A 24,485-nucleotide genomic window follows, 5' to 3' on the forward strand; every position below is an offset into this window, starting at 1 on the left:
TTTCAACCATCATTCCCAACACCCATTGTAGTCATAGGCTGCTGATTATAAAAGATGGACGTAGCCACTGACGTCACCTTTGTGGATTCCTCTGTGGCTTTGGCTTGTTTTCAAGAACCCTGAGCAGTATTTGAGGGGAAACTGCATGGTGATACCATAGCAACTTGTCAGTCACAGACTTAAAACTACAAAATAAAAGCATAAACACATCAGAATAAATATTTACATAGTAAAAAGTGATAAATAAAGCAAGATTTGCGGTGATTTTCTAACAAATTTGCATACATTCTGACTTAACTGATAAAACCTCACAACTATAATAGAATCCTTTGGCAGAGAAAAATAATATTTAAGTTTTCTGTACAATAAAATATTGTTATTGACATTTTTTTAAACAATTTGCCACAATAAAACAGGGTGTTAATTATTTGTCTGACCTTAAAAATCCATTATAATCCTTGTTGATATTTGTTTATGTCTTAATAATGGCTATAATTGGCAGAAACTGTGCAATTAATTTTAACCATCATTTCCCCTTTGAAATATATGCACTTACGCAGAGAACATGGAGACACAGACACATGTACTCATAAATGAGCATGCAGCAATGTCATTGTCATAATAGCCACTTTTGAGTGATGAGGAGAAGGAGCATCGTATTGACAGGTTTTGTGAATATCTCACACTTCCTTTGCTTCAAGCTTTGATCACAGCTGAGCAGCCCTTATAGGGCTCTGCTTGTCAATCTGTTTTCTCTGTATTTTAGTCACAACCTCTACTGTTTTGTTTTTTTTCTTCTCTGCCTTGATGTTTGCCCTCTGACCCAATTACATTACACAACACAAACTACAAGGAGCCCCCAGTCACACACTACTGTCTCTCTCCAAATGTTTTATTCTTAGTTAACCTCTCCTACAGGTTTCTGCCCCTGGCTGACAGGTATATGTTGTAGGGTCTGACAGCTGACAGTCATAGCTGCCTGTCCGCTGCCTACAGGAGTGTGACAGAACAGCACCGTACATCTGTCTCAGCCGCAATGAGGACACGCTGCCTTCTGCACAGTCATCTGAACGCCCATATGTGGGAACAGAAACGCACTTCCTACGACTGAAACATGCAAGCCGTGAGCCGTCATACTCGCAGATATACACAGGACTATATTTCAGCCCCAACAAGATGCAAAAACAGTCAAACATGTAATACCTGATACATAAAAATGCAAATTGATTTATTTTTATAACTTTGCCAAAAACTGTGAGGATTAATCCTCGGGCTCTACCATTTAACAAATAAGTATGGTAAATTGTTTTGACCCAAACCAGTGTGTAAAGAGGTGATGCAGCTGCTTTTTCAGGATTCTGTCAAAATACATTAGTGTGTACGGTTGGAAATTCAAAGGCTGTTTGGCAGTGAATATGTAGGCTTACATCAAGTCAGCAAATAGTGGCAAGCTCCAGATGGTTTTCTTTTTGCTAGCTGTGGTTGATCCAAAATGCACAGAAAAGCTGGAGGTCTGAAACAAAAAGTTTGTCCAAAGTCTGCTACTGCCACATCTACTACATCTAATAAAGATATATATTTAATATAAGAAAGAATCAGCAGTAAGTCAAATGTACATGTCACTGGGCTATGGGAGGAAGCTGGAGTAGCCACAGGAACCATTTACATGCACAGAGAACATGCAAACTCCACTTAGATGGAACCCATATTCTACTTAGGCAAGGAGGGGTTTTGAGTTTATTTGAGACCTTTCAGCTATTTTTCAAATCTCACAATCTTGTTTCAGTCACGTCAATATATTTTTTTCTGTTTTATCCACATTCCCCAGGATTATCTGCAAGTGCTGTTTGACAATTAAATCTCGATTCTTGCTTAAATATAACACCCCCCAAAAAACAAAACAAAAACAAAACATGGCAGCGCAGCACAGGTTTTCATACCAACAATCAGAGCAGGGGTCAACCACGCAGGATTGTTAAGCAGACACTATGATGGTTTAGCATTGCATCCAAACAGAGCCGCGGTATATTAGTTACTTGTGTTGGTCTGAACGTTGTAGGGATGTCACCAGAATCCGTACTTAAGGTACCTTTTGATACCAAATTTGTGAAAATGCTGCAGGCCTTTTTTTTTATTTTTTAAACCAGTTTCAGGATTGGCTTATTCTCCTATGAAATGTTCAGTCTGTCAAAGGAGCAAGAGCCATTCAGTTTGATTCAGGTGATCGGATTCAGAATACCCTTTCTGCCCTTCTGCCTGCTGTTTCCACTCTTGTTAGCGTCTCCATCATTCACGCTTTGTCTTTTCCTCTCTGTCCTTTTTACTTCACTATATGTCCTTTCTGTGACCTAAGGACAGTACGATAGGCAGCGAAGACGGGCACCAAACTGCCATGAAGATTGGTTCATGACCCAGACGTGGCAGAGCTGATCAGCTTATAAGCCCACAATACGCACAAGCTAGACAAAGAGTCAGGGCAAGAGCTCTCCTTCTAGCTTCTTCTACAAATCTTTATTTTATGTAAGGGCTCTTGACACACAAAGTCGACCTAAAAAATACTAGCACCAACAAAGATTGTTTGATCAAACACTTGTGTCATCATCCTTGGATTTTTTTTCCCCGTCTTCAAATATGTACAGAGAGCAGAAGACAGACTAACTTACTGTCAGCTTCTGTGTATGTTGCGAACTTGCATGGAAACATCTCATTAGGGTGTGTTTGTATTTCAAAGAACATTGTGGAACAACAAAACTAAACTAACTCACCATGATCCCAGATCAATGAATCTGTGTCATTATGAATTTCATTATGACAGTCTAATTTTATGCTTTTGAAGCGATTATCATTCAGACATAGATGAGAGAGATTGATTTATTCAGCTCCCTGCAGGAAGAGAGTGGGAAACTATTTACTATATATTTCAGATAAATTTATTTTGTGTTAAGCTAGGTCACTGCATAAACTATATGGACCTCGATCAGACCGAAAAGCCCTCATCAGGGCTATGAAGTACTTTTTTAACTTTGTCACAGCTGATGTTGAAAACTGTGACCTGGACACTTTAAAGAAGGCCTGTTTACTTCTGATTTTACTTTATTCACTTCTCCTTCATGATCTTTCTCTCAATTCAGTTCACATTTTCATACTACGGCAAACACTGACTTTGACTCAGGCGCAGGACGGCACAGATGAAACAGGACAGCTATTTAAATTTGGAGTATATTGCATTTTTTAGGCAGTTGAAATAGTCATAAAGAACTGTTTGTGTTTATACTGCGTATATCGAGTTTCTCATCTTCTGTGGATATTACAACAGCCAATGTGACATTTATACCTTGTTTGTGTTTCAGGTACCAGGACATGAGAAGACAGATTGGCTTTGAAATCAGGGATATGTGGTACAATCTAGGTAACTAAGCTCATTCCATGTGTCGCTATCGATGTTTCACTTTCAACTGATAAAATCCCTTTTATGCATGAATTTACTTGTTGAAGCAGTGTTTTCTCAGTTTATCTTTATTATTATCTGCCAACCAAGTAACATGTCAATCCTGCAAGGTATATGTTAACAGTCGTGTGTTAATTAGTGTTATTTTGTGCAGTAAGAGAGAGACACGGCAGTCAGATCTCGGTGGAGTGAGATTGTTGTATACAGGGATTGGAGTGTTAAGATTTTGGCATTCATGTCTACCGTTTCATTGCAACCCACACCATCTGATCCTCTAATTAGAGCTTTCCACTAGATTAGATTGATTCATTTTCTGGCCTTATTTATACCCATTGCTTTTTTTTTTTTAACCAAGGTGTTTGGTTTTCACTTATTTACTGCTTGACTGATGTGATGAGAGGAGATTTGCTAAACATCAGAAGACACATTTCCTTATTGTTTGAAACTGCAACTGTTAAATCTGGATTAAGGATTATCTATGCCTTGTTACCTCACTTATGCTATTTGTTCTGTCAAATTTAAATTCTGCAAATGAGCTGTGCAGTTAGGTTGCACTTACATGTTCTGTTCTCTCTCTCTTTTTTTTTTTTTTTCATCTCAAAGGGCCCCACAAGATAAAATTCATTCCGGAGATGGTGGGTCCTATCCTGGAGATGACACTAGTTCCTGAGATCGAGCTGCGAAAGGCCACCATCCCCATCTTCTTTGACATGATGCAATGCGAGTTCCACTTCACAATGCATTTCCAACGGGTGTGTCATTTAAAACATGAACTACAGCTCATCTTTACTTAAAAAAAAAAGATTATATGTAAGATGAAAATGAATATACATGTTCATTGGCCAATTTATTAAGTACATCTTTCTACTACCTAGTTGGACCTGTCGTCTTAAGCCTCCAGATTAAAGATGCTGGAAACGTTCTTTAAAGATTTGTTCTTTAAACGGCATTTTCACCCAGAGAAGTGGCACTCACTGGCAATTTTGAAATACCCTAGAGATGGTCTTGACTGTGTCTACAGTCCTAAATGCATGGAGTTATTGCCAGCTGTTGCAACTGGCTGATTACATATTTGCATCAACAATCATTTGAACAGGTGTCCCTAATAACTTGGCCCGTGAGTGTGTATATGCAGTGCATAGTGCGTATAATCAGCTATGTCATAGAAGACACCTACACATGTATATATGGGAAAAAGAAACTTTTTATTTTTATTTTTTGAATTATCGCACCTATTGATGTTGGCTTTCTTTCTTATTTTTAGTACATATTACAAGATATTTTCTGGATGCTCTTAGTTTTTCATCTTTTACTAATATTAATATTGTAGATGATAAAATCTTCAAATTCATTGGACAGGTACATGAAGAAATATTATTTTAATTTATGAAGTATTCACTCACTGGTGCACACCTCCCAACTTTAGTTCGGAAAGATGTAACTGAGTTTCTTGCTTATTGGAAACAAGGTTTTAGATGAAGCGAAACAATAAAGGAATACAAAGGTAGAACACAAGTAAGGAAGAAGTTTTGTAGCCCACAGCTTACTTGTAATTCTGCAAATCTCATTTTGTTGTGCTGCGATTATCAACAGCCATGGTAAGTGGAACTTAATGGTATGCCTCGTTACAATCCAAAATTAAGCCTTTCTGCATGAGGAAATCCATTTGGTTACAGCTGTTCTGTCATAAAATTTCACAGGCTGTTTTCAGCTTTGGGATGTTTTCTGAGAGCTGCCGAAATACGTGATGTGTACTTCACTTCTATCATAGTAAAGAAACACAGCACTTTCCAAATGTCTCTTTGCTCGCCATTGTAGTCTTGTGAAAACCAAAGCACTCCAATATCATTTTTACTGGTTGCACAGCCGTGTCCTTTTATAGTGAAAGTGTGCAAAGCTTTTATATCTTCTGTCTGGATCAGGATCATTTTGGGCGATTGCTACTTTCCTATCATTTTCAATGAATTGTGATCAGTAACGTTTTGATTACAATTGTGAGAACTAGTATATTTCCTGTACTAGTTCTCTCTCTTTCTCTGTGTGTTATAAGTCCTTGGCTTTCCAGAAAACAGCATTCATATCTTTTTCTACTTTGCTGCACTTTTTTTTTTTTCCTTTACTCGTGTCCAAGACACACGTAAATCAAAAAGTCAGTGAAAAAAGGTTTGTTTCAGCACAATGAAATTCACTTTTTTATACAGCTGCTACATACAAATATTGGAAAAATAGATCCATGCATCACTGTCAGCAGATACAACAACTAAAGAGCAAAAAGTACAGGCAAGGTGTCTCATGATGCAACTTTCAGTTGTGTCCTAATAGAATTTCAACAGATAAAGAAAATCGGAACCGGCTCACAGCCAGTTCTGTTGCAAATAAGGGCCGATTTAAGTTGAAGCGTAAACCCTCACAGCTGGGTTTGTTGGAGAGAGAGAGAGCAACAGGGAGATGGCGTTAATGAATTGAAAAATTAGCTACACTGATTATTTACGCCTGCTCTGTCTAATTGCAGTTTGAGAACGAGATCATCACCAAGCTGGATCACGAGGTGGAAGGGGGCCGCGGAGACGAGCAGTACAAAGTTCTCTTTCAGAAAATGTAAGTGCTGATTAATGGGCAGGATTATGCCTGAGCCTCTCGCAAGTTAGATAATGCTAATTGCAACATAGCACTTCTCAAAATAATCACAGTGTGCTGATGATCACAGGACTTGCCATCGCAGCTTGCCTGCATAATGTCTGCTTTCGGAGCAGATGCTAACTCTGTTTTAATGTGTAAAATAGACAGCTTCAAAGACCAGCTGTCAAAGACCATCTTAATACATACTTCACATTTGTTTCTCTGTGTCCCCATCCAACCTCATGACACAAACACCAGCTTACTGGAGCATTGCAGGAAGCACAAGTACTTGGCCAGGACGGGTGAGAATTTCGTCACTCTGGTGGTGCGTCTGCTGGAGAGGCTGCTGGACTACAGGACCATCATGCATGACGAGAACAAGGAGAACCGCATGAGCTGCACTGTCAACGTGCTTGTAAGATCTCTGCTTTCAATCCTGAATGCGCATAAGCCGAGTGCTGGTGATACATGCATAATTAGATTTGAACCCCCTGCGTGAAATGATACACATGAAATGTATAAATAACAATACAGGTAATTGTTTGTGTTATCAGCGCCTGGTTGTCTGTCATAGGTTATTGTTGCCGGTAAAAAACACCGTAATGATGTAGAATTACATACAGACGGCAGTAGCAGGCATCTCGACATGTCAGTGCATTAAAGTGTTATCCCTGAGCTGTTCATCTAAACCACCCTGTTCTTTAAAGTGACATTTCATCTGGAAGCACCAAAATGTCACTTTTAGCTCACATGACTAGGCATATTGAAAAGACTACAGACATATGGCCTATATTTCATATTTTATCTGAGCGAGTCTGCACTTTAAATAACTTTGGTTTCACTGAGAATGTGACAGTGAATACGACAGTGCCAGTCAGTGTACTAGGTGCTTGGATGTGTGCCCGCTACAAGCCCTGATGCTGTTGGGGTTTTTTTTTTTTTTTTGGGGGGGGGGGGTTGTTTTGTTTTTTTAATTTTTAAAATAATCCACCAGTAACTTCTTTTTAGATAGTTAAACAGAATGCAACCATAGTTCTCAGTGGAAATCTGCTATGTCTTTTAAGCCCGTTTTAATGCTTTGTCTTTCTCCACAATGTAGAACTTTTACAAGGAAATAGACAGAGAGGAAATGTACATCAGGTAAGCTTCTGCGTGTTAACCATTTGTTATATTTGAAGCGTTTTTGTCCCTGTGAGGCATTTTAAACACTACAACATAGATGTAATAAGGAGTCTTAGTTGAGCTACATTTTTGCCTCCCAAAGATTAAATAAAGTAGGTCTCCAGAGACCCAGAATAAAATATTTGATTTTGATAAAATATGTTTCCCAGTCTGCAATCTTACCTGTCAGTTTTCCATCTATTTTTCAAGCGGTATTTGAACTAGAAGAGCCTGTTAAGACACATCCGTCTGGCAGAGTTAACCCTCTGTCTGTTAAAGTGTGAAACCCCCCCCCCCTGTCATGACCCATAAATCATTGCTTTTTTCACTGCCAGGTACCTTTACAAGCTGTGTGACCTCCATAAAGAGTGCGACAACTACACTGAGGCTGCTTATACTCTGCTTCTGCACGCAAAACTGCTTAAGGTACCCATGCACAAGGCCAACAAAAAATAAATGTTAACGTGCATTCTCTAAAATATCTGAAGCTGCACACAGAAACACTGAACCACTCTTAAGCTGCTGTCAGGCAGATGTTAAACGTAGGGTTAACGTGTCAAGCAAATGACTTGATTGGGCTGTATCCCTTTAATTCCAATGTGGCACATGCGACACCTTTTAAGGAGGCAAATTTGCACAGCAGCCTTTTATTTGCACAGCCAGTGCAAGTCACAGCTAGTATCTGATCTTTAATTGAAAAGAAAAACCTGCTCATGTTCTAAAACAGAGACAAAGGTAGCTTCAACCACCCTGGATACTTGAAGATAAATGTGTACTTTGGCGATCATCATCACCTCAAGCATCAGTGCAAGGCATCCCTACTTAAAGGTGCAAAAAGGGCATCTTTCTGACACAACTTAAATTGAGCACATAAATATTTATAGATTATCAAGAAGCATTTCTTTTATGTTAGTACCTTTTTGTTAGTAGTCATGCTCATAGCCTTGAAAGTTTCTATCTCCTGCCAAAAATACACCGCATCCACTTGCAAAACTCCTCATACAAAGAACTGCAGCGTCTATTCCCAGCTGGGGTTTGGTACACCCTAAATTTGAAGTTGTTCCTCTCTGCCTTTTATCCAAAATGGATGCATCCAACATCTCATCTGTTTTTGCATAAATAGCTGGCTGCTTCAGTCTTTGTGCAGGTCTCGTCAGGGAAGAGGAGGCTGTGACTAAATCACATTTTCCTCACTCGGGAGTCACAGTAGCATCTGTAGCATGAGTTCTATGTTTTATTATTATTATTGTTATGATTCTGCTCATCTACAAGTGACTGATCTTTATTCACGTCGAGGCCTGTGTAGACAAGAATGAATGAGAGGGAATGCCATCCATCCATCCATTTTCTTAACCCCTTATCCCATTTGTAATTGTCTGGAAGAGGGAAGTCTATTCAATTTGTCATAGAGTGAGAGGCAAGGTACACCCTAGACAGGTCAACAGTCCATCGCAGGGCTAACACAACCATTCGCACACATCGATTCAGCAATTATCCTACCATGCACAGTTTTGGACTTCACGAGGAAGCTGGAGTACCTGGATGGAACCTTAACACGCAGAGGGAGAACTACAAAATTCCAGAGAAGGAATAATTTATATATAATTCTGTATCCTCCAGCATTTATAGAGTAAGACTGGCTATAATTAGTGTCCCAGTAGAGTACCTGCAGCAGTGTAATAACATTGATGAATTCACAACATTTTCTTCATAGTCAGAGATGTATCAGCACTTGGGTTTTGTCGATACGGGGTCACTGCTCGTCCATGAATTACCAGAGATCCTTTTTAACATATAAATGCAGTCCAGCACTAAAGGATCAATAACGTAAGCCAAGTCTTCCCAGAATCCTTCCTTATACCACAGCAACGTGGTGCAATTTATTTTTCACCCATTGTCCATGAAGGCTATGCAAATATTGAAGCTTTGCTATTCAAATGTGGCTATCACAATAACGGAAGAAAAAAAAACCTGGTCAGAGATCTTAACTCTTCAGGTTACTCACAACACCATAGAAACCAATTAAAATTGAATCAGCCCTGACAGAATCATAGGATTACGCTTGCTGTACACAGAGGCCAATCAGATTGTCTGTCTTTCTGCCAAGATGCTATAGGCCGTCAGAAACCTTATTAGTCTCTATAGTGTGTCAACAATAAGAACAAAAGATTCTTTCATTGTTTAAAAATGAAAAAGCTTTTCTACTAAACAAGATTAAGTAAGTGTGTGACTCAGTTGTATCTAGTGTTTACACTGGTAGTAAAAGCCCAGCTTCTCTCTACCCTTGGAAGCTCCTGGTGCACTAATCTGTAGATTCTCATTCTAAATGCTTTTTATGGGGGGGGGGGTTGATATGCTTTTTCTTATCTAGGTTTTAGATATTGAGGTCAGCATATGTTCAAGTTGAACCTATGAGGCAAAAGCTCAGGCTTCTAAGAACTCTGTTTCAGACACACGCTGTTGTGCTGAACATCTCTAACATGGTTCTGCCAGGCACCGGCTGTGAGCACAGCTCCCCCTCCCACATCATGTTCAAAAGTTCTGTTGGTGAGGTACAACTACTCAGAAGACATTTGGCTTCAATGCAGAAGGAAAAGCACTAAAACGGCTGCAGCTAAGGGGCAGCACTGAGGCCCAGTATAAGATAGAGAGGGTTATTCTGAACTGCGAGTCATGCAACTCTGCTTCAGTTGCTTTGTGTGACTCAGTAAATATGGTTCTCCGAATGTGCTTATAGTTCCCCTTTAACACTAAGCATTAGCCACAGGAATGCTACACTTTGCACTGATGCCATCAATGATTCATTCAGTATATACTGATATGGGTTTCTTGCAGAGTTGTTTCCATCTTGCATTGTCAAAGTACAGAGCAGCTTATAAAAAGAACCACACATCACTCTAACCCATTTACACTGGATATAAGTCAGCAATTGATTTCTTGTCACTTTTCCTTTTTACTCTGTATCGTATTGTACAGTGTTGACCCCAGTGCTAACGTGTTTTCTGTAGTGGTCAGATGAGGCATGTGCAGCCCACCTGACACAGAGAGACGGCTACCAGGCCACCACTCAAGGACAGCTTAAGGACCATCTCTACCAGGAGATTATTAATTACTTCGACAAGGGCAAGGTAAGGCATCCATACACAGTTACTCACACTCATAAGCATAAGTGGACATAATGATTTTTCCTCGACTCCTGAGATGCTATTTTTAGATGTTGTCGTCTCAGCTAAATAGCCTTCCTGGCTTGAAAAGGCAGGTTTTTAAGACTGAATGGAAGTTTAATGTGCTGTTTCTGCAGAACAGGCACTGATACAGTGATAATCCCCTGTTTTTAGTTTCTGCTCTTATGGATGAAGGCATGTATCCGAGCACACAATGTAGCTCTTACACGTTCCATTTAAAACCTCTTTTCTTTTATATTTCTCTTCACTGTTCCCTTTTCTCCTTTTCCCTCATAGCATGTCAGGGACTTGAATACCATCTCGTCTGCCTTAGCCAGAAAAATCTTCCAGCTTCATAGGACCAGAGCTGCTGTGTTATTTTGGTGTATTGCCTGTTATTTGTTCCAAAGGAGAAAAGTGTTTTTCAACCTGCAAGCTAAGCCTGGAACTGAATCCGTAGGACTGAAGCCACAGCTTCTCAAAGATGATGTCCCAAAGCTTTGCATGTGTCATGAGTGTTGGGGTGCAGTCGCCACTTTTGGTTCTGCAGCCAGCTGTCACTCAGCAAGATGTGGCTAGGGAGACAACAGTTTGAAAGAGCTGTGGACAAACATGCGCATACAAACCCACCAGAGTGATCAGTAAGTGTTACAGTGGCTGTAAGAATACATCAGCACTCCAGAGAGAGTGGAGTTTAAACTGAGGACAGTACCATGGGTGTCAGATGTGTCATCTAGAAAGCAGTACCAGATGGTGTTGCCACCACCGCTCTCACTGATGGGAGGCTAATGTGAATAGCAGTCTGGACTTGGTCCACCTCCAGGCTGCCCTATATCAGTTCAGTCCAATCTAGTCTGTCAGGAACCCACTTAGAAGCTTTTCAACATGTTTGATTGGTTCACATGTACCTGTGACACAGTTCACTGTACTGAGTCAAGGAAACATGCATGATGACACATTTTCTGCTTCTAAGGACAGGTTCTGGATTTTCATTTCAGAGAAATGGGGGGAAAAGTGACAAGTTGAAGGGATTAATTTATTTTAGAAGGACCGTAATACCTTTGTCTGGGAAAGAGTAGCCGGTACCGAATGAATGCTTGATTTTTATTTATTTTATCTTATTTTTCTCACTATTTATGTATCATTTAGATGTGGGAGGAGGCAATCATTTTGGGAAAGGAGCTGGCTGAGCAGTACGAGAATGAAATGTTTGATTTTGAACAACTCAGTGCATCCTTGGTAAGTAATGTTATGTTGTTAGTTAGCTTTACTTTCAAGTTGCAAACTGCAACATTATTAGGAGATTATACTGACCTTATGCATATGCATGTTTAATGGATTTAATCAATTTTAGGGAAAGTGACAAAAAGATCAAAATGCCCTACAGAGTGCTTTTTAAAAAAAAACCATTTAAATCTGGAGCATCAGGAATGTTGATATTCAAGACCTGCAGCCCGTGTCTGGAAGTACAAAGACATGACAGCTACAGACAAGAAGGGGCACTAAAAACTTGGGTTAACCCTTTATTGCACAAGTATCATACAAACCCTTTGGAGTTATTTTGCAATTTTAGGTGGAAGATTATAAAATTATTCTGATGTTTAAAAAAGGAAGGGTTAATATTTTGGAAAGGCCAAACCTTTTATTTTCCTTTTGTGTTACCAATTTTTATAGCAAAGAAAGTTAAATATTCAAGTTTGAGATTTTGAATTCTTTTGGACTGATTGTCTAATAACTGTGCACACTGTGTATAATGACTATAGTTACTCATATATCACAGATACATACAGGTGATGTAAATATTACTGTAGTATGTCTAATTTGTAATCTCTTGAGACTAAAAAAGGATAAGGGAGAAATTTACCACTAGTTTGAGATAAAACACAACTGCATCTGTAAAATATGCAAGGAAAATGCATGTGCGTGCTGTCCCTGCGTCTAAAATTTATCTTTGATTCTCTCAACAGCGGAAACAGGCGCAGTTCTATGAGAATATAGTGAAGGTCATCCGGCCTAAACCAGACTACTTTGCTGTAGGCTATTATGGCACCGGGTTCCCCTCCTTCCTACGTGTGAGTATATACACTGACATACTCAAGGCGGATAAGCACAATGTGGGTGAGCCACTTGTCAAAAAAAGATGATCAATAGATTTAATAGATTTACCGGTGCCTGCTTGGTTCTCAGCCTCAGCATTCAATACATACGTGCTTCACACATATCTCTCCCATGAATATTGTTTTGTTGTGGCGAGGCTCACTTGTTCAAAGCCCCACCTAGTCTGGCTTTAACTTACTCACTCACTGAGACAAACTCTGAATCATAGGCAGCTGCTCCATGTGTGGGTTGCGGAGTAGATCAGAATTATGCGCTGAGTGGATCCCCTTCAGTGTGGGAAAATGGAACGTTTCTCTTGGAAAAAGGCAGACAGCTAAGAAAGATACAAAAGCAAGAATGAATGAATACATCAGTTTCTATCCCCCACTTCTAGCATGTGTGCCTCGCTTTCATTCACCATGTATCACTTTTCCTCAGTGTTAAGAGACCTGTGTAAGTCACTGTGAGCCGGTCCACTCAAAATCTTTGCCTGCATTTGCAGTTGCCAGGAGTAGTTGTAAAAACTGCAGAGCTTTGAAGAACAGCCAAAAAAAAATCTTGTCTGTAGTAAAAGACTGATCAGACGGCAAGCAAAGCACTTAAGTCCATTTGCCAAACTACAGCTGGACACCATTTTTCCAACAGCACGAGCATCACAGTGTCGGGAAGATGGTGTTCCGGTGAAGTTCCGCTCAAGGTGTCCCATCACCACCTGCACAACAAAACCATGTACCCAGCACAGAGTGAAAAAGGCTGTCTGGTCCCATTGTAAATTGCTTTCAGTTGCTGAATCACAGGTTACATTCCCCTTACGTTCAGCTCTAAGCTTGTTTAAGCAGATGGAGCTGCAAATGTTCTTTAAAGTGGTGGCACCACAATGAGAGACACTGATTTCTAAAATGACCACCAGAACTGAACACTGATTTTTCTGAGCTGATGGAAAATCCGCCGCCTATTTATAACATCTACCAAGTAAAGCAGGCTGCTTAACCTGAATTGATCTCTTTTTCCTCTGTAAATGTCCCGGCTGGCCTTGTGCCAATCTGATCACGGCATATCAGAGATTAAATACGTGTTTAATTGGTGTTTGATATCTCAGCACAGTGTCTGAGGTGCTGCTGGGTGCATATCTGCCCTCTATTTCATTTCACTTGCTCAATGATGTGTTTTGTCTTTTTTTTCTTCTTCTTCATTTTAAATGTAATCTATATTAGATCATTTTTTCTGTGTTGCTGTGTCACAGTAAGCTTAATGTTAGGCCTGAGATTTTTTTTTTTTTTTGCAAGAAGAAAAGTAACAGTGCTGATTAAATTTGCTTTTAATGTATGACCTGTTATGGCTGTTTTTCAGACTGTCATCTGGCATCTTACTGAAGGACATTTTATTGTACAATCAGCCACTAAATGGCCTAAAAGTCCTCGTGGAATAAGATGATATAAAACTCTAGTTTTAAGAACTGTGATCCCCGATCATACCCTTTTCATTCTATTATGAAGAACAGCCATTTCTCAAGGGCTTTGGCTACTTTCCGATCTCCGCAGCCCCCCCGTCTAACCCCTTTCATCTGGTAGGGCAGAAACTCCATTATAGACAGGGCAAGCTGCACTGGCCTAATCTAACAGGCTCTTTAAAGAACCTTTGAGGATAGCTTGGAGCTCTTATTTCTTTCTCTGTTTTATTCTTTTTTCATGTTTGCCCTTACCTGAAATAACCAGAGATGGTATAAAAACCAACACTTAATTTACATTTGTATTCTTCCATCTTTTAAAAAAAAAAAAAAAAAAAGGTGGCGCATTCTTTGTACTACATTAGATGCAAAAGAGTTTACAAGCTGGTCATGGTTACTAGTCCACTGTCGTTAATTTTTTTTTACTTGTTAAACATCAAAAAGCCAAAGATTTATGACATTTTAAATGTTGTTATGGCGTTGACATTGTTCTCTTATAAGGGCCCATCCTGAAATACTTAATAATTATATTAAAGGATTTCTGTGTAGGTATATTGGAAATTTGATGAGGTTTACTAATGGATAAATACAGTTATAGAAGAAGGCTTTCTCTATTGTTTGGCAAGATAGCTTCAAAATTATATCCCAATATGTTGAGGAAATGAGCAATAATGATTTTTATGTCAATATAGAAAAGAATACTGATCAAAAATAGATGAGTGCACCTTGCAGGCGAGAGCATTTATTAGTGCACACAAAATAAATGCAATTTTCCATCCGTCTTTCCCAATGAGCTACTGTCACTGATGACAGACTGCCTAATTTGAATTGTGAATCTAATACCATAAGGTGCCAGCAGCAGAAGCATTATAGTGCAAAAGTAGGGACATAATATATGGAGTGACACAACATAAGCCAAATGTAACCACAAAGTATTTTGTACCCAGAATGTTGTATTTTGGGTCAACTTTTTTAACTGTTTCCTTTGGGAACCCTGGGCAAGATACTAACCATGAGTTACTCTCCATTGGATCCATCGGAGTGTGATTGTTAGCCAGAAAGCACTTAAGCATAGAAAAATGTGATTGTACGAATAGGTGTGAATAGGTGAATAAGACATGTTGTGTAAAGCGCTTTGAGTGTTCACGTAGAGTACAAAACTCTCAAATGGAGCGCAGCTAGCAAGACTTGTTTACTCTTGGGTCATACACCACCAGCTGTTTGTATTCCTTCTTCCCCACTTAATAGCCTGGTTGCGGTAAAAGCAAAGCGGTAAAACAAGTTTGTTGTTTCCAAGCAACACTTTTTTGGATATATTTGGCAGAGTTGGATGTTGTTGAAGGAGCTGCTTTGTTAGGTATTAAATTGTCATCAGCAGCTGAGACTGCTTTCACTCTCAGACATGCCTGGGCTTGTCTCATTGGAGTTCTGGACAAGGAACACAAACATATGGTGTTGCTATATGAATGATGATATGACACTTTGTCATGTGATAATTCATACTGGTGTTAATGTTGGACAATATGATAAGGAGGACCCCAAATTATCAGTCACGCCTTGTATTGCTTTTTGTTGCAGCACTGCAGTGTCCTCAGGGGGAAAAAAATAAATTCCTCGATGAAGACATTTCGTAACCTCCCTCCCACATACTAATTGATTTTATGCAAGAGTACATAATTCAACTGCTTATGATTTATTAGTTGTTAATATAGTTAGTAACCTGTCAGCATCAACGGGGAGTGCGTGGAAAGGGTCTCCAGTTTCAAGTTTCTGGGTGTGCACATAGACACAGACCTCCAATGGAGCTCTAACACCTCTGCGGTCTTAAAGAAGGCCCAACAGCGTCTCCACTTTCTGAGAATCCTCAGAAAAATGGACCTGAAGAAGGAGCTGCTGACCGTCTTCTACCGCTGCTCCATTGAAAGTGTGCTGACATATTGCATCGGTGTGTGGTTCTCCAGCTGCACCACAGCACACAGAAAGGCACTCCAGAGGGTCATCAACACGGCCCAAAAAATCATTGGACATCCTCTTCCCTCCCTGAAGGACCTGTACAGCACTCGCTGTCTCAAGAGGGCACGCAGCATCCTACGGGACTGCACACACCCAGGACACCGGGTGTTTAAGCTGCTGCCGTCTGGCAGGAGGTTCAGGCTGCTGAGGTCCCGAACAAATAGACTCAAGGACAGCTTTTACAACAGGGCAATAGCCCTGATCAATGTAAATAGCTGACCTGACTGGATACCTCCCTGGACTTTTTAGGGGGAGGTAACAATGTTTAAAACGATAACAATAATATTTATATTTATAACAAGGTGCAATAATAATTAATGTGCAATAATAACAGTGTGCAATACACATACACTTATTCTTCTTTTTTATACTAAGTTAATATACTGTGTTGTGTTGTTTGTTACGTTGTGATGTGTCATATCGTGTCGTGTTGTGTTATATGTAGTGCCGACGTAGGACAGTTTTTCCAATTTCATTGTACTACTGTACTATGTATGACTGTGCAATGACAATAAAGAGTTATCTTATCTTATCTTAACTAAGGTGCTAGTGGTAAAAGGCTACAGATAACATTTTAAAACATCAGACTCGATTAGGTCATTGACTCCAGTTGCTGTGTGCTACAAAAGAATATCAGAGTGGTTTTAGATTGTTTTCATCAATAGGTCTATATTGTATAAATGGTTATATTATTGTACAAAAAGATCAAGACCAGAATATTTAACCAAAGTTGTCTTTTTAACCTTGAAAATTACTTTTCCAAAAAGCTTTGTATCATATTTATTTTCTATATTAAAAAAACCTTACGGAGCAGTTTCAGCTTTCAAATGCTTAGTATTTCCTCTAACCATTGTTTCCCTCACTTATTTATTCCTTTCTCCTTTCTCTTCCCATCAGTCCTAAACTTTACTTAATCCCCGTATTAAGTTTCCTGTGACAGCTCAGCTTATAGAGTGGTTGAGGGTGTGAGAGTTGGTTTGAAATATGTATCCTAAGACTCCACATTCGGAGACACTCTGATATGAGCTGTCATGTTCTATCAGTCAAAATGTTCCTCAGACAGACTTCTGAGCACATTCAAGCAGCTGAAGGCACGTTCATGGCTCATGCATTTCTAGGAGCATTCCGTGCACTCTTCTCTTATAATTTATTTTTGTTTTGGATTAAAACAAGATGACCTTTTCATCAGTTTATATGCCAATCTATGTAGTAGATTCAAAGGAACTATCCATCCATTTCCGTTGGCTTTTCTTTGTAAAGAGGGGTATGACACAAAGACCTTAAGACCTCAAATCCTGACAACATGAATTTTATTTAAAGTCCATGGCATTAAGTTATGTGACCTGTTGCTGTTTTGTCACTTGACCGTTGGAAATTGCTTTTTACCCACTAGCCAGAAAGAAAAGACCATTTTAGTATGACTCATTATCTCACTGAAAGTGGTTTTCTTTTCCAGAACTAGCCAGTGTGGGTTTGAGGGTAATGAAAAGGAGAATTATGACATTGAGATAACTGTTCACACGACCTGAATGCTCAACGAGCATAATGCGAATCTGCTGTCTTCTTATGAATAAGAAAACAATATGCAGTGCTGGAGAAAGACTAGCTGTCTTCGTCCAGATTTTAATCTGTCTTAGAGAAATGCAGACTCGTGACAAATTAAAGTAAAAAAAACAAAACAACTTGGATTGTCTTTGTAAAGTATTTGTGCCCGAGGTGTTTATCATCCCTGCAATTCATCTCACTAATAAATGAAAAGTGCCTATGTATCACTGTGTGTATTCTTTGGCTTTTATGGATAGTCATTCACGAGGTTCGCTAATTTTTATTGTTCTTGAAGCCTAAGTAAGGGCAGTGTCAAGTTTTAAATCTTTGCTTTCTGCAGCATTCTGCTCAGAGGGGTTGCACATGCACAGTGAAACTGAGAGGATAAGGAAGAAACTAACGTGATAATTAAGACTCTCACGCAAGTCTGAAACAGAAATGTGCTCTGCCATCTGTGCATGAGAACAGATAGCACACATGTAGCTCTTGTGCCATGGCTTATGGGAGAGAAATTACTAGACTTATATTCCTATGTGTAACCCTTACTTGTAAACTGTCTGTCGTCTAATTTCCTTATTATGCTTATAAACTAAGTCATATTCAGCCTCATATCCAGTGCACCACGTCATGGTTTCCAGAAGACACTTAACTGCTGTAATGCAAAGATGACATGTCATGTTACTGCACTAATATCTGACGGGAAAATTCTCTGTGTCTGCCTTCAAAAACATTACAATGTTTCAACCACATTAGAGGTTATTGTTAGAAAGAGCCCACAGCAAAATGCATTTGTATGTCAGTTGGGTTAAACAGAAATACTCCTCAAGCAAGCCAACTCTGATCTTGGCTAGGATTCACTTAACCGAATCACTGAATCGGTTCCGAGAACTTTCTGTCACGTGCATTTCCAAATGTTTAAAATGGAGATTATGATGATGCATTTGAACCCAGCGACAGTACCAGGCAAAGTAGATTTGCAAATCAAAGTGCTTTTCTCATTTCGTCATGGTCTTGCATGCTCTTTGTGTACTATTAGTGTGTGTACTTTAAATATATATTCATATTCATAAAGTAGTGTACCTCATGCATATATATTGCAAATGTAAATTCGAATTATGCATTCATGAAGATGTTTTTTACGATCTTAGTGTCTTCTTCTGTGTCCTTCAGAACAAAATGTTCATTTACCGCGGGAAGGAGTATGAGCGGCGAGAAGACTTCGAGGCACGTCTCCTGACACAGTTTCCCAATGCAGAGAAGATGAAGACAACAACACCACCCAGCGAAGACACAAAGTCTTCCTCTGGACAGTGTATCCTTAGCACATTTACTAAGCAAATCTTTATTTTACTTTTATTTTTTTTTAAACTTTAAGGCGTAATTTTCAAAAGGTTGTTTTTCTTTTTTTTTTTAGTGCAGCCACCATATTAAATTATATCAGTGCACAGAATAAGAGTATATAATTTTTATTTTCCACAGAATGGCTACATACTTGCACAGGAAGAGGTTTCTTAGCTTTTAAGCAAAGTGAACCACGGACATTCTGGCAGTTCATGACATCACCCCATTTAACGTGAATGACAAATTGGACTGAATCATGATGCAATTACAGTCATGTGAAAAGTAACATTTTCACATTATTTCATGCAGTGCAACTGTAGCTTGCCTTCACCAGTGTATGAATGTGAGTAAATTAAATAGCTGGGCAGGTGCTGTTAATCAAACATATGTGGTGCGCGTGATCACCTTTGTAAAAGCAAAGTTTGTGCAGTTTCCTGGTCTGGAGCATTCAGGTCTATTTTAGCACAATGCTACAATTTTCCAAAGACTGGATGTCTCCGCAAATTCACCCCAAGATCAGACTCTGCAGTGCACAGCAAAAGATTGAAAAATCCCAAGAACTACATCTCAGACACTGCAAGCCTCAGTTAGGATGTTAAATGTTAAAGTTCATGAAAGTATAATTAGAAAAAGACTGAACAAATGTGTCTTGTTTGGAATTGTTGCCAGAGGAAAACCTCTAGCCTTTCATGCAGCATGGCTTAGGTTTGCAAAGTTGCATTTGCACAAAACTTGTGGAACAATGTCCTTTGGACAAGACCAGATTAGAGGTGTTCACCTATAATGCACAGCACCACATTTGGGAACAACCAAACACCTTGCAGTCTCTTAGTTGAACTCGTCAAAGGGTTCAAGAGTCAAATATCAGGCCACCTGTCCAACAGCAAATGACTGGCCAAAATTAGGTCATATCCCAAGCACAGCAGCAAATCTATGAAAAAGAAAAGAATTGTGTTGTTGCAGTGGCCCAACCGAAGTCCAGGCTTAAATAGATTGAAATGTTGAGGCAGGATCTTAAGAGAGCTGTGCACAATGCAATCCCCACAAACCTCAATAAGCCTAAGTAATGTTGTAAAGAAGAGTGGGACAAAATTCCACAACGGTCTGAGAGGCTGATGAAGTCAATACTTGAAGAAAACACTTCAAGTCCAGAAAAAAAAAATTTTTATGAAAAAAAATGTTATTGCTTTTAAAAGTGCTTTGGGTGTACTTGGCTTTTCACAGGGCTGCAGCGAAAACTGCTCTGAAAACTATCTTTTTCAGATGGCTGTATAGGTCAGTCCAGAAGGTTAATAATATTACTGTCATTACTATGTCATCTTTTTTTTCCAGTAGCAATACATTACAACAAATTGTCAAGCACAGTCAGCAGTTGCGACAGATTAGCTGACCTCAGTGCCAGATGAAAGCTCGGGGCATGTTGTTTAAACTGCATTAGCCTGCATACAGTTATAAGATGCTTTGTAAATCCACCTCCACCCCAGCTTCTCCATTTCGTATCATTTCTGACTTGATATACAGCATAGCGATTGCCATTGATGTGTGCTGTGTTCTGTGAGGGCGTTTCTTCCCGAAGTCCTAGAACAGAGCTAGACTGCAAAATGTAAATTACTGCAGTATTAACTATAAGGTTGAATCGCCACCAGCTTCTGAGTAACTTCTCTTCAGTGATGTGTGTACAACAGTTTCATTTATTCCTTGATGTTTCTGCTTAAGACATCCAGTGTTTTACCGTGAAGCCCATTCTCGACCTGCCTGCCAAGTTTCAAAACAAGTCTGTCTCTGAGCAAATACTCAGGTAATAACAAAGTCCCTGCTCTTCACTTCTTCACAGTTACAGTGGATAACTCAGAGTCACATAAGATTAATTTCAATCTGGCAAAGCCAAGTTTACTTGCCCCCAGTCATTCAAACGGGTCAGCGAGCTTGTGGTGACACACGAGTCCAAGTGCATTCGCATTTTCGTGTGGCGTTCTGACTTATGCTATGGAGAAAGGCGATTAAATCTTGATTTAAATGTGGGTCTCTGTAGAACAAACAGCGCTTGACCTTCTTGTCGTTCTAGTGGTTATTACCTTTCAGCAGCCATCTGCTGTTATCAACTGTGCCAAGTACAACATTGTTCCTCTGACATCATTAATACCATTGTGTGGCGCGTCAGGGCCACAGCAAACATTGGGCCCTCATGCTCCCCTTTGTACACATTCTGTACCCCAGCCATGTGCTGCATCGCTCAGCTGTGCAAATTCACTTAGGTATGCCATCCAACGCATCAATGGGCATAATTAAAAGAAGACATTTACATGGGAAAGCCTTTAGGCAAATATACCTGCGCAGTGATCTTATCAGAAGCCCAGTCAAGGCACTGGTCACATTCCCCTGCATTGATCTTTTCAGCACGCTGTTGTCTTGCTCGCTAAGTGTATCTGATCAGAATATGTAACTTTGTTAAATGGCCTAGATTAGACAGCCGTGTTTAGAGACTGACAGAGGATTGCTCCATATAAACTTTCCATGATGCGTTTTCAGCTAACTCTATAACTTCTTCAACTCTCGCAGTGCTGTTCTCTCTGTCCCCCTCTCTCCATTTTCTCTCATTTATTCCCTCATTCAGTGAAAAGATCAGTGGTGCATAGCAATGAGACTGAGCTGTTTGAGCCACAGGGTCACAGCAGCAGGCAAAGCATACCCCAATCTGACCTTGCTTTGCCAGACTATGCTACTCCATCAATTCTAGCCCGCCAGCTAAAAACATGTAAAAGGCGTAATTGGGGTAACGCGGCTGATTTTAAACTGCTTTAATAACCTGTTTATTAAAGCAGAAGTTCAGAGGCTTCATTTTTTACGTGAAGGCCGAACTTTTTCAGCTAACTTGGGAATAGGTCTTATGTTCATTAAACAGTGTGCTGCCCTTTGCGAGTAAGCATAGACGGGAACATCTGGTCCTCGGTATAACATAAAAGGCTCAAATGTTGGGGCACCTGAGTCCAGCTTTTCTGTGTAGTCACAAATGGGTTTTTTGTTTTTTTGTGGTCTGTTCATCAAAAAGATTATCGGTCCTTCACAGAAAAAGTTCAAGCATCCCATCTGCACACATTGATCGCCATTTCTTTAATCATTATAGGGTTGTGGCTCTGGATTGGCACTGATTCAGTTCATATTTTCTTTATAATTATTTGCTAATAAAGCCAGTTCGCACGCTTTGAACCATATGGTGTGGTTTTGGAAATGGGAAATGCAATATGGTGTACTAATTTTCCTAGGAGACTGTGATTATGTCTCTTTATGCCAATAAGTGAGACAGATGAAGGTGGGCCGAAGAAAGCAAGTAATGAGCCTGTGTAAGGGAAGCCATGTATCCACAGCCACTATGTAACACCATCATTTTCCTGCTGTGAAAAGTCTGTTAACCTGATTTGGCAAATTTCCTCCCTGTTAGTCATGTGCCCCTGTCAGGTGTGCTGCAGCTTATCTGCATGTCTGACATCTCAGGCTAACTTTAGGGCCTCCCAGTTATGTGTGGGAGCCGAAAATGAATTTATTTCCCACAATGAGGCCATATCTCGGATAGTTAGTCAAAAGCCAAATGCAAATCACAATAATTCCTGTCACAGCTGCCCTGGGAGGCGGTTTGTCCTGTGTTTGACCTGAAGAAAAGCAATCAACCTTTGAATCAAGCTGTGGATTGCCCATAACAGTTTTAATTTACTCAGGTACTGATTTTTCTCCCTCCCCAGCTTCTACACGGTAAATGAAGTCCATAAATTCCAGTATTCCAGGCCGGTGAGGAAGGGAGAGAAGGATCCCGACAATGAGTTTGCGGTAATTCCCGTCTTTTTCTGTTTGTTTACTGTTACTTAGTTTTTCCCCATTTATTTGGTTAACTTCAGACATAAAATTAACATAAAGACTGTGTTACTGGACTACAGTAGAACATGTGAGTCTACGTTTACAGGAGCGGTAGAAATGGTAGGTTTAAAAAATGTGTACCAACCAGTAACTGTTAAAGAATTCCAGTTATACTGACAAAGAAAGAAAAATCTTTTTTCTTTGTCATTTACACACATTCAGAGATGAAACACAGGAAAAAAAATACAAGTAAATTTATGAAATAATTTCCCAGGAACAAATGACTCAGCTCCATTTGCAAGTTGCACACTTGCAAGATAATGTACTTAAGTAGGTTAAATTAGAGTAGGTAGGTTAGTAGCCTCCGAATCAAAAAGCTTGTCAGTGTTTTATGCTGAGATGTGGCAAGTGGAGTCGAGCTGAAAATGGATTTTCATTTTTGCCTGTTCTCATCAGGTTGCTGTTGTGTCACGGCCACCACCTTGAAATTTACTAGCGTAGGACTGAGAAATCTTTCAAGTTTATGATGCACGTATACTTACGTAGATATTTTCAGCACAGAAAATCAATAGCACCGCAGAACATAGAGCTAATTTACATAGGCAGAAGAATTTACACCGCAGAGGAGGGATAGACGGAGGATTTTATTCATCTTTGAACACAGGAGAAGGTGGTGCCAACAAGCGCATCCAAACAAAATAAAATCGCTGACAGTGATCTATCTCCAGTTTAGTAAATGCAACTATTACTGTCAAGTCGTTTTTTAGTTTATCTAGAGAGTTATTCTTTGTGCGCACTTAATAACCAGGTAGCAATAACAAGGACGACAAATTAAAGCCAGTCACGCTTTCCTCTGTGTTTACTGTGGCGTCACTTCAGCAGAACAGGGTGATGAATTTCACTCATCTTAGACTTGCTTCCCTTGTCAGACTGATTGGACTTTCTCTGTCCTGACAGAGCGATTATGGATATCTATTGCCTGACATATTGTGTCTGTCACATCTATTATGCATGTCAATAAACACAAATCCTTGTCATTTGCAGATGCTCCTGAGTGAGTAGTAAGTAGATTTTAAAGACAACGCAGTCTCTAAATATTTAAATAGAAGTATTAGTTTTCTTTTCAGATGTGTTGGTTGTTAAAAAGAGGCTGGAAACTACATTTGGAGCAGACCTCACTTGCAGGTGATCCCTGCCATGCAAGTTCTTTTTCTCAATGTGTACTGTTATTTGAGATTATAAATATTTGATGCTTTAGAAGCTATCCAATTTCATATCATATCCCATATTACAACTCCAATAACAAAAAAGTTGGGCTGATGTGTTTGTAAATAAATAACAGAATGCAGTGATTTGCAAATCGCACAAGCCCAAACCCAAGAGGCGGAGCTTCTCAGAAGTAAAGATGGGGAGAGGTTCACCAATCTGCAAAAAAACAAACACATCTACACATTTTTGAAAAACAGAATAATGCCCGTCAATGTAAAAATTGTGAAAAATTGAAATATCTCATTATCTGTAGTACATAATATCATCAAAAGATAGAGGAAAAAGTGGACAAATCTCTGGGACAAATGACAAGACTGAACATCACTATTGGATGTCTGATTTTCAAGCTCTCAGGTGCATTTAAAACAGGCACGATTCTCAGTTGAAAGGCCTGCATTAGTGGTTTGCATTGGTGCTTTTGTAGACCACGGTCAGTGCAGAAAGGTAACTGCAAGTCTTTTTCAGGGACGGGCTTGCATATTTCAGTAAGACAATACTGCATCTGTTGCAATAGTGTTGCTTTGTAGTGGAA

The 24,485-nt window shown here is 39.5% G+C and overlaps 1 protein-coding gene across 2 annotated transcripts in view; it reads left to right on the forward strand.

Annotated features, from left to right (window-relative positions):
• dock1 (dedicator of cytokinesis 1) overlaps positions 1-24,485 on the forward strand; it is a 201,025-nt gene that overhangs the window by 159,001 nt on the left and 17,539 nt on the right. For both annotated transcript variants that reach the window (XM_085361488.1, XM_085361489.1), the window contains exons 32-43: positions 3,351-3,409; positions 4,052-4,200; positions 5,961-6,046; positions 6,326-6,482; positions 7,167-7,207; positions 7,564-7,654; positions 10,237-10,356; positions 11,542-11,631; positions 12,360-12,464; positions 18,665-18,806; positions 20,552-20,633; positions 22,573-22,657. In XM_085361488.1, coding sequence (XP_085217614.1) covers positions 3,351-3,409; positions 4,052-4,200; positions 5,961-6,046; positions 6,326-6,482; positions 7,167-7,207; positions 7,564-7,654; positions 10,237-10,356; positions 11,542-11,631; positions 12,360-12,464; positions 18,665-18,806; positions 20,552-20,633; positions 22,573-22,657 — 1,207 coding nt within the window. The remainder of the gene's footprint in view (positions 1-3,350; positions 3,410-4,051; positions 4,201-5,960; positions 6,047-6,325; positions 6,483-7,166; positions 7,208-7,563; positions 7,655-10,236; positions 10,357-11,541; positions 11,632-12,359; positions 12,465-18,664; positions 18,807-20,551; positions 20,634-22,572; positions 22,658-24,485) is intronic.

The sequence above is a fragment of the Diplotaxodon limnothrissa genome, linkage group LG8, assembly GCF_057381915.1.
Source record: "Diplotaxodon limnothrissa isolate DT_005_m linkage group LG8, D_limnothrissa_male_GT1.1, whole genome shotgun sequence".
Classification (NCBI taxonomy): Eukaryota; Metazoa; Chordata; class Actinopteri; order Cichliformes; family Cichlidae; genus Diplotaxodon; species Diplotaxodon limnothrissa.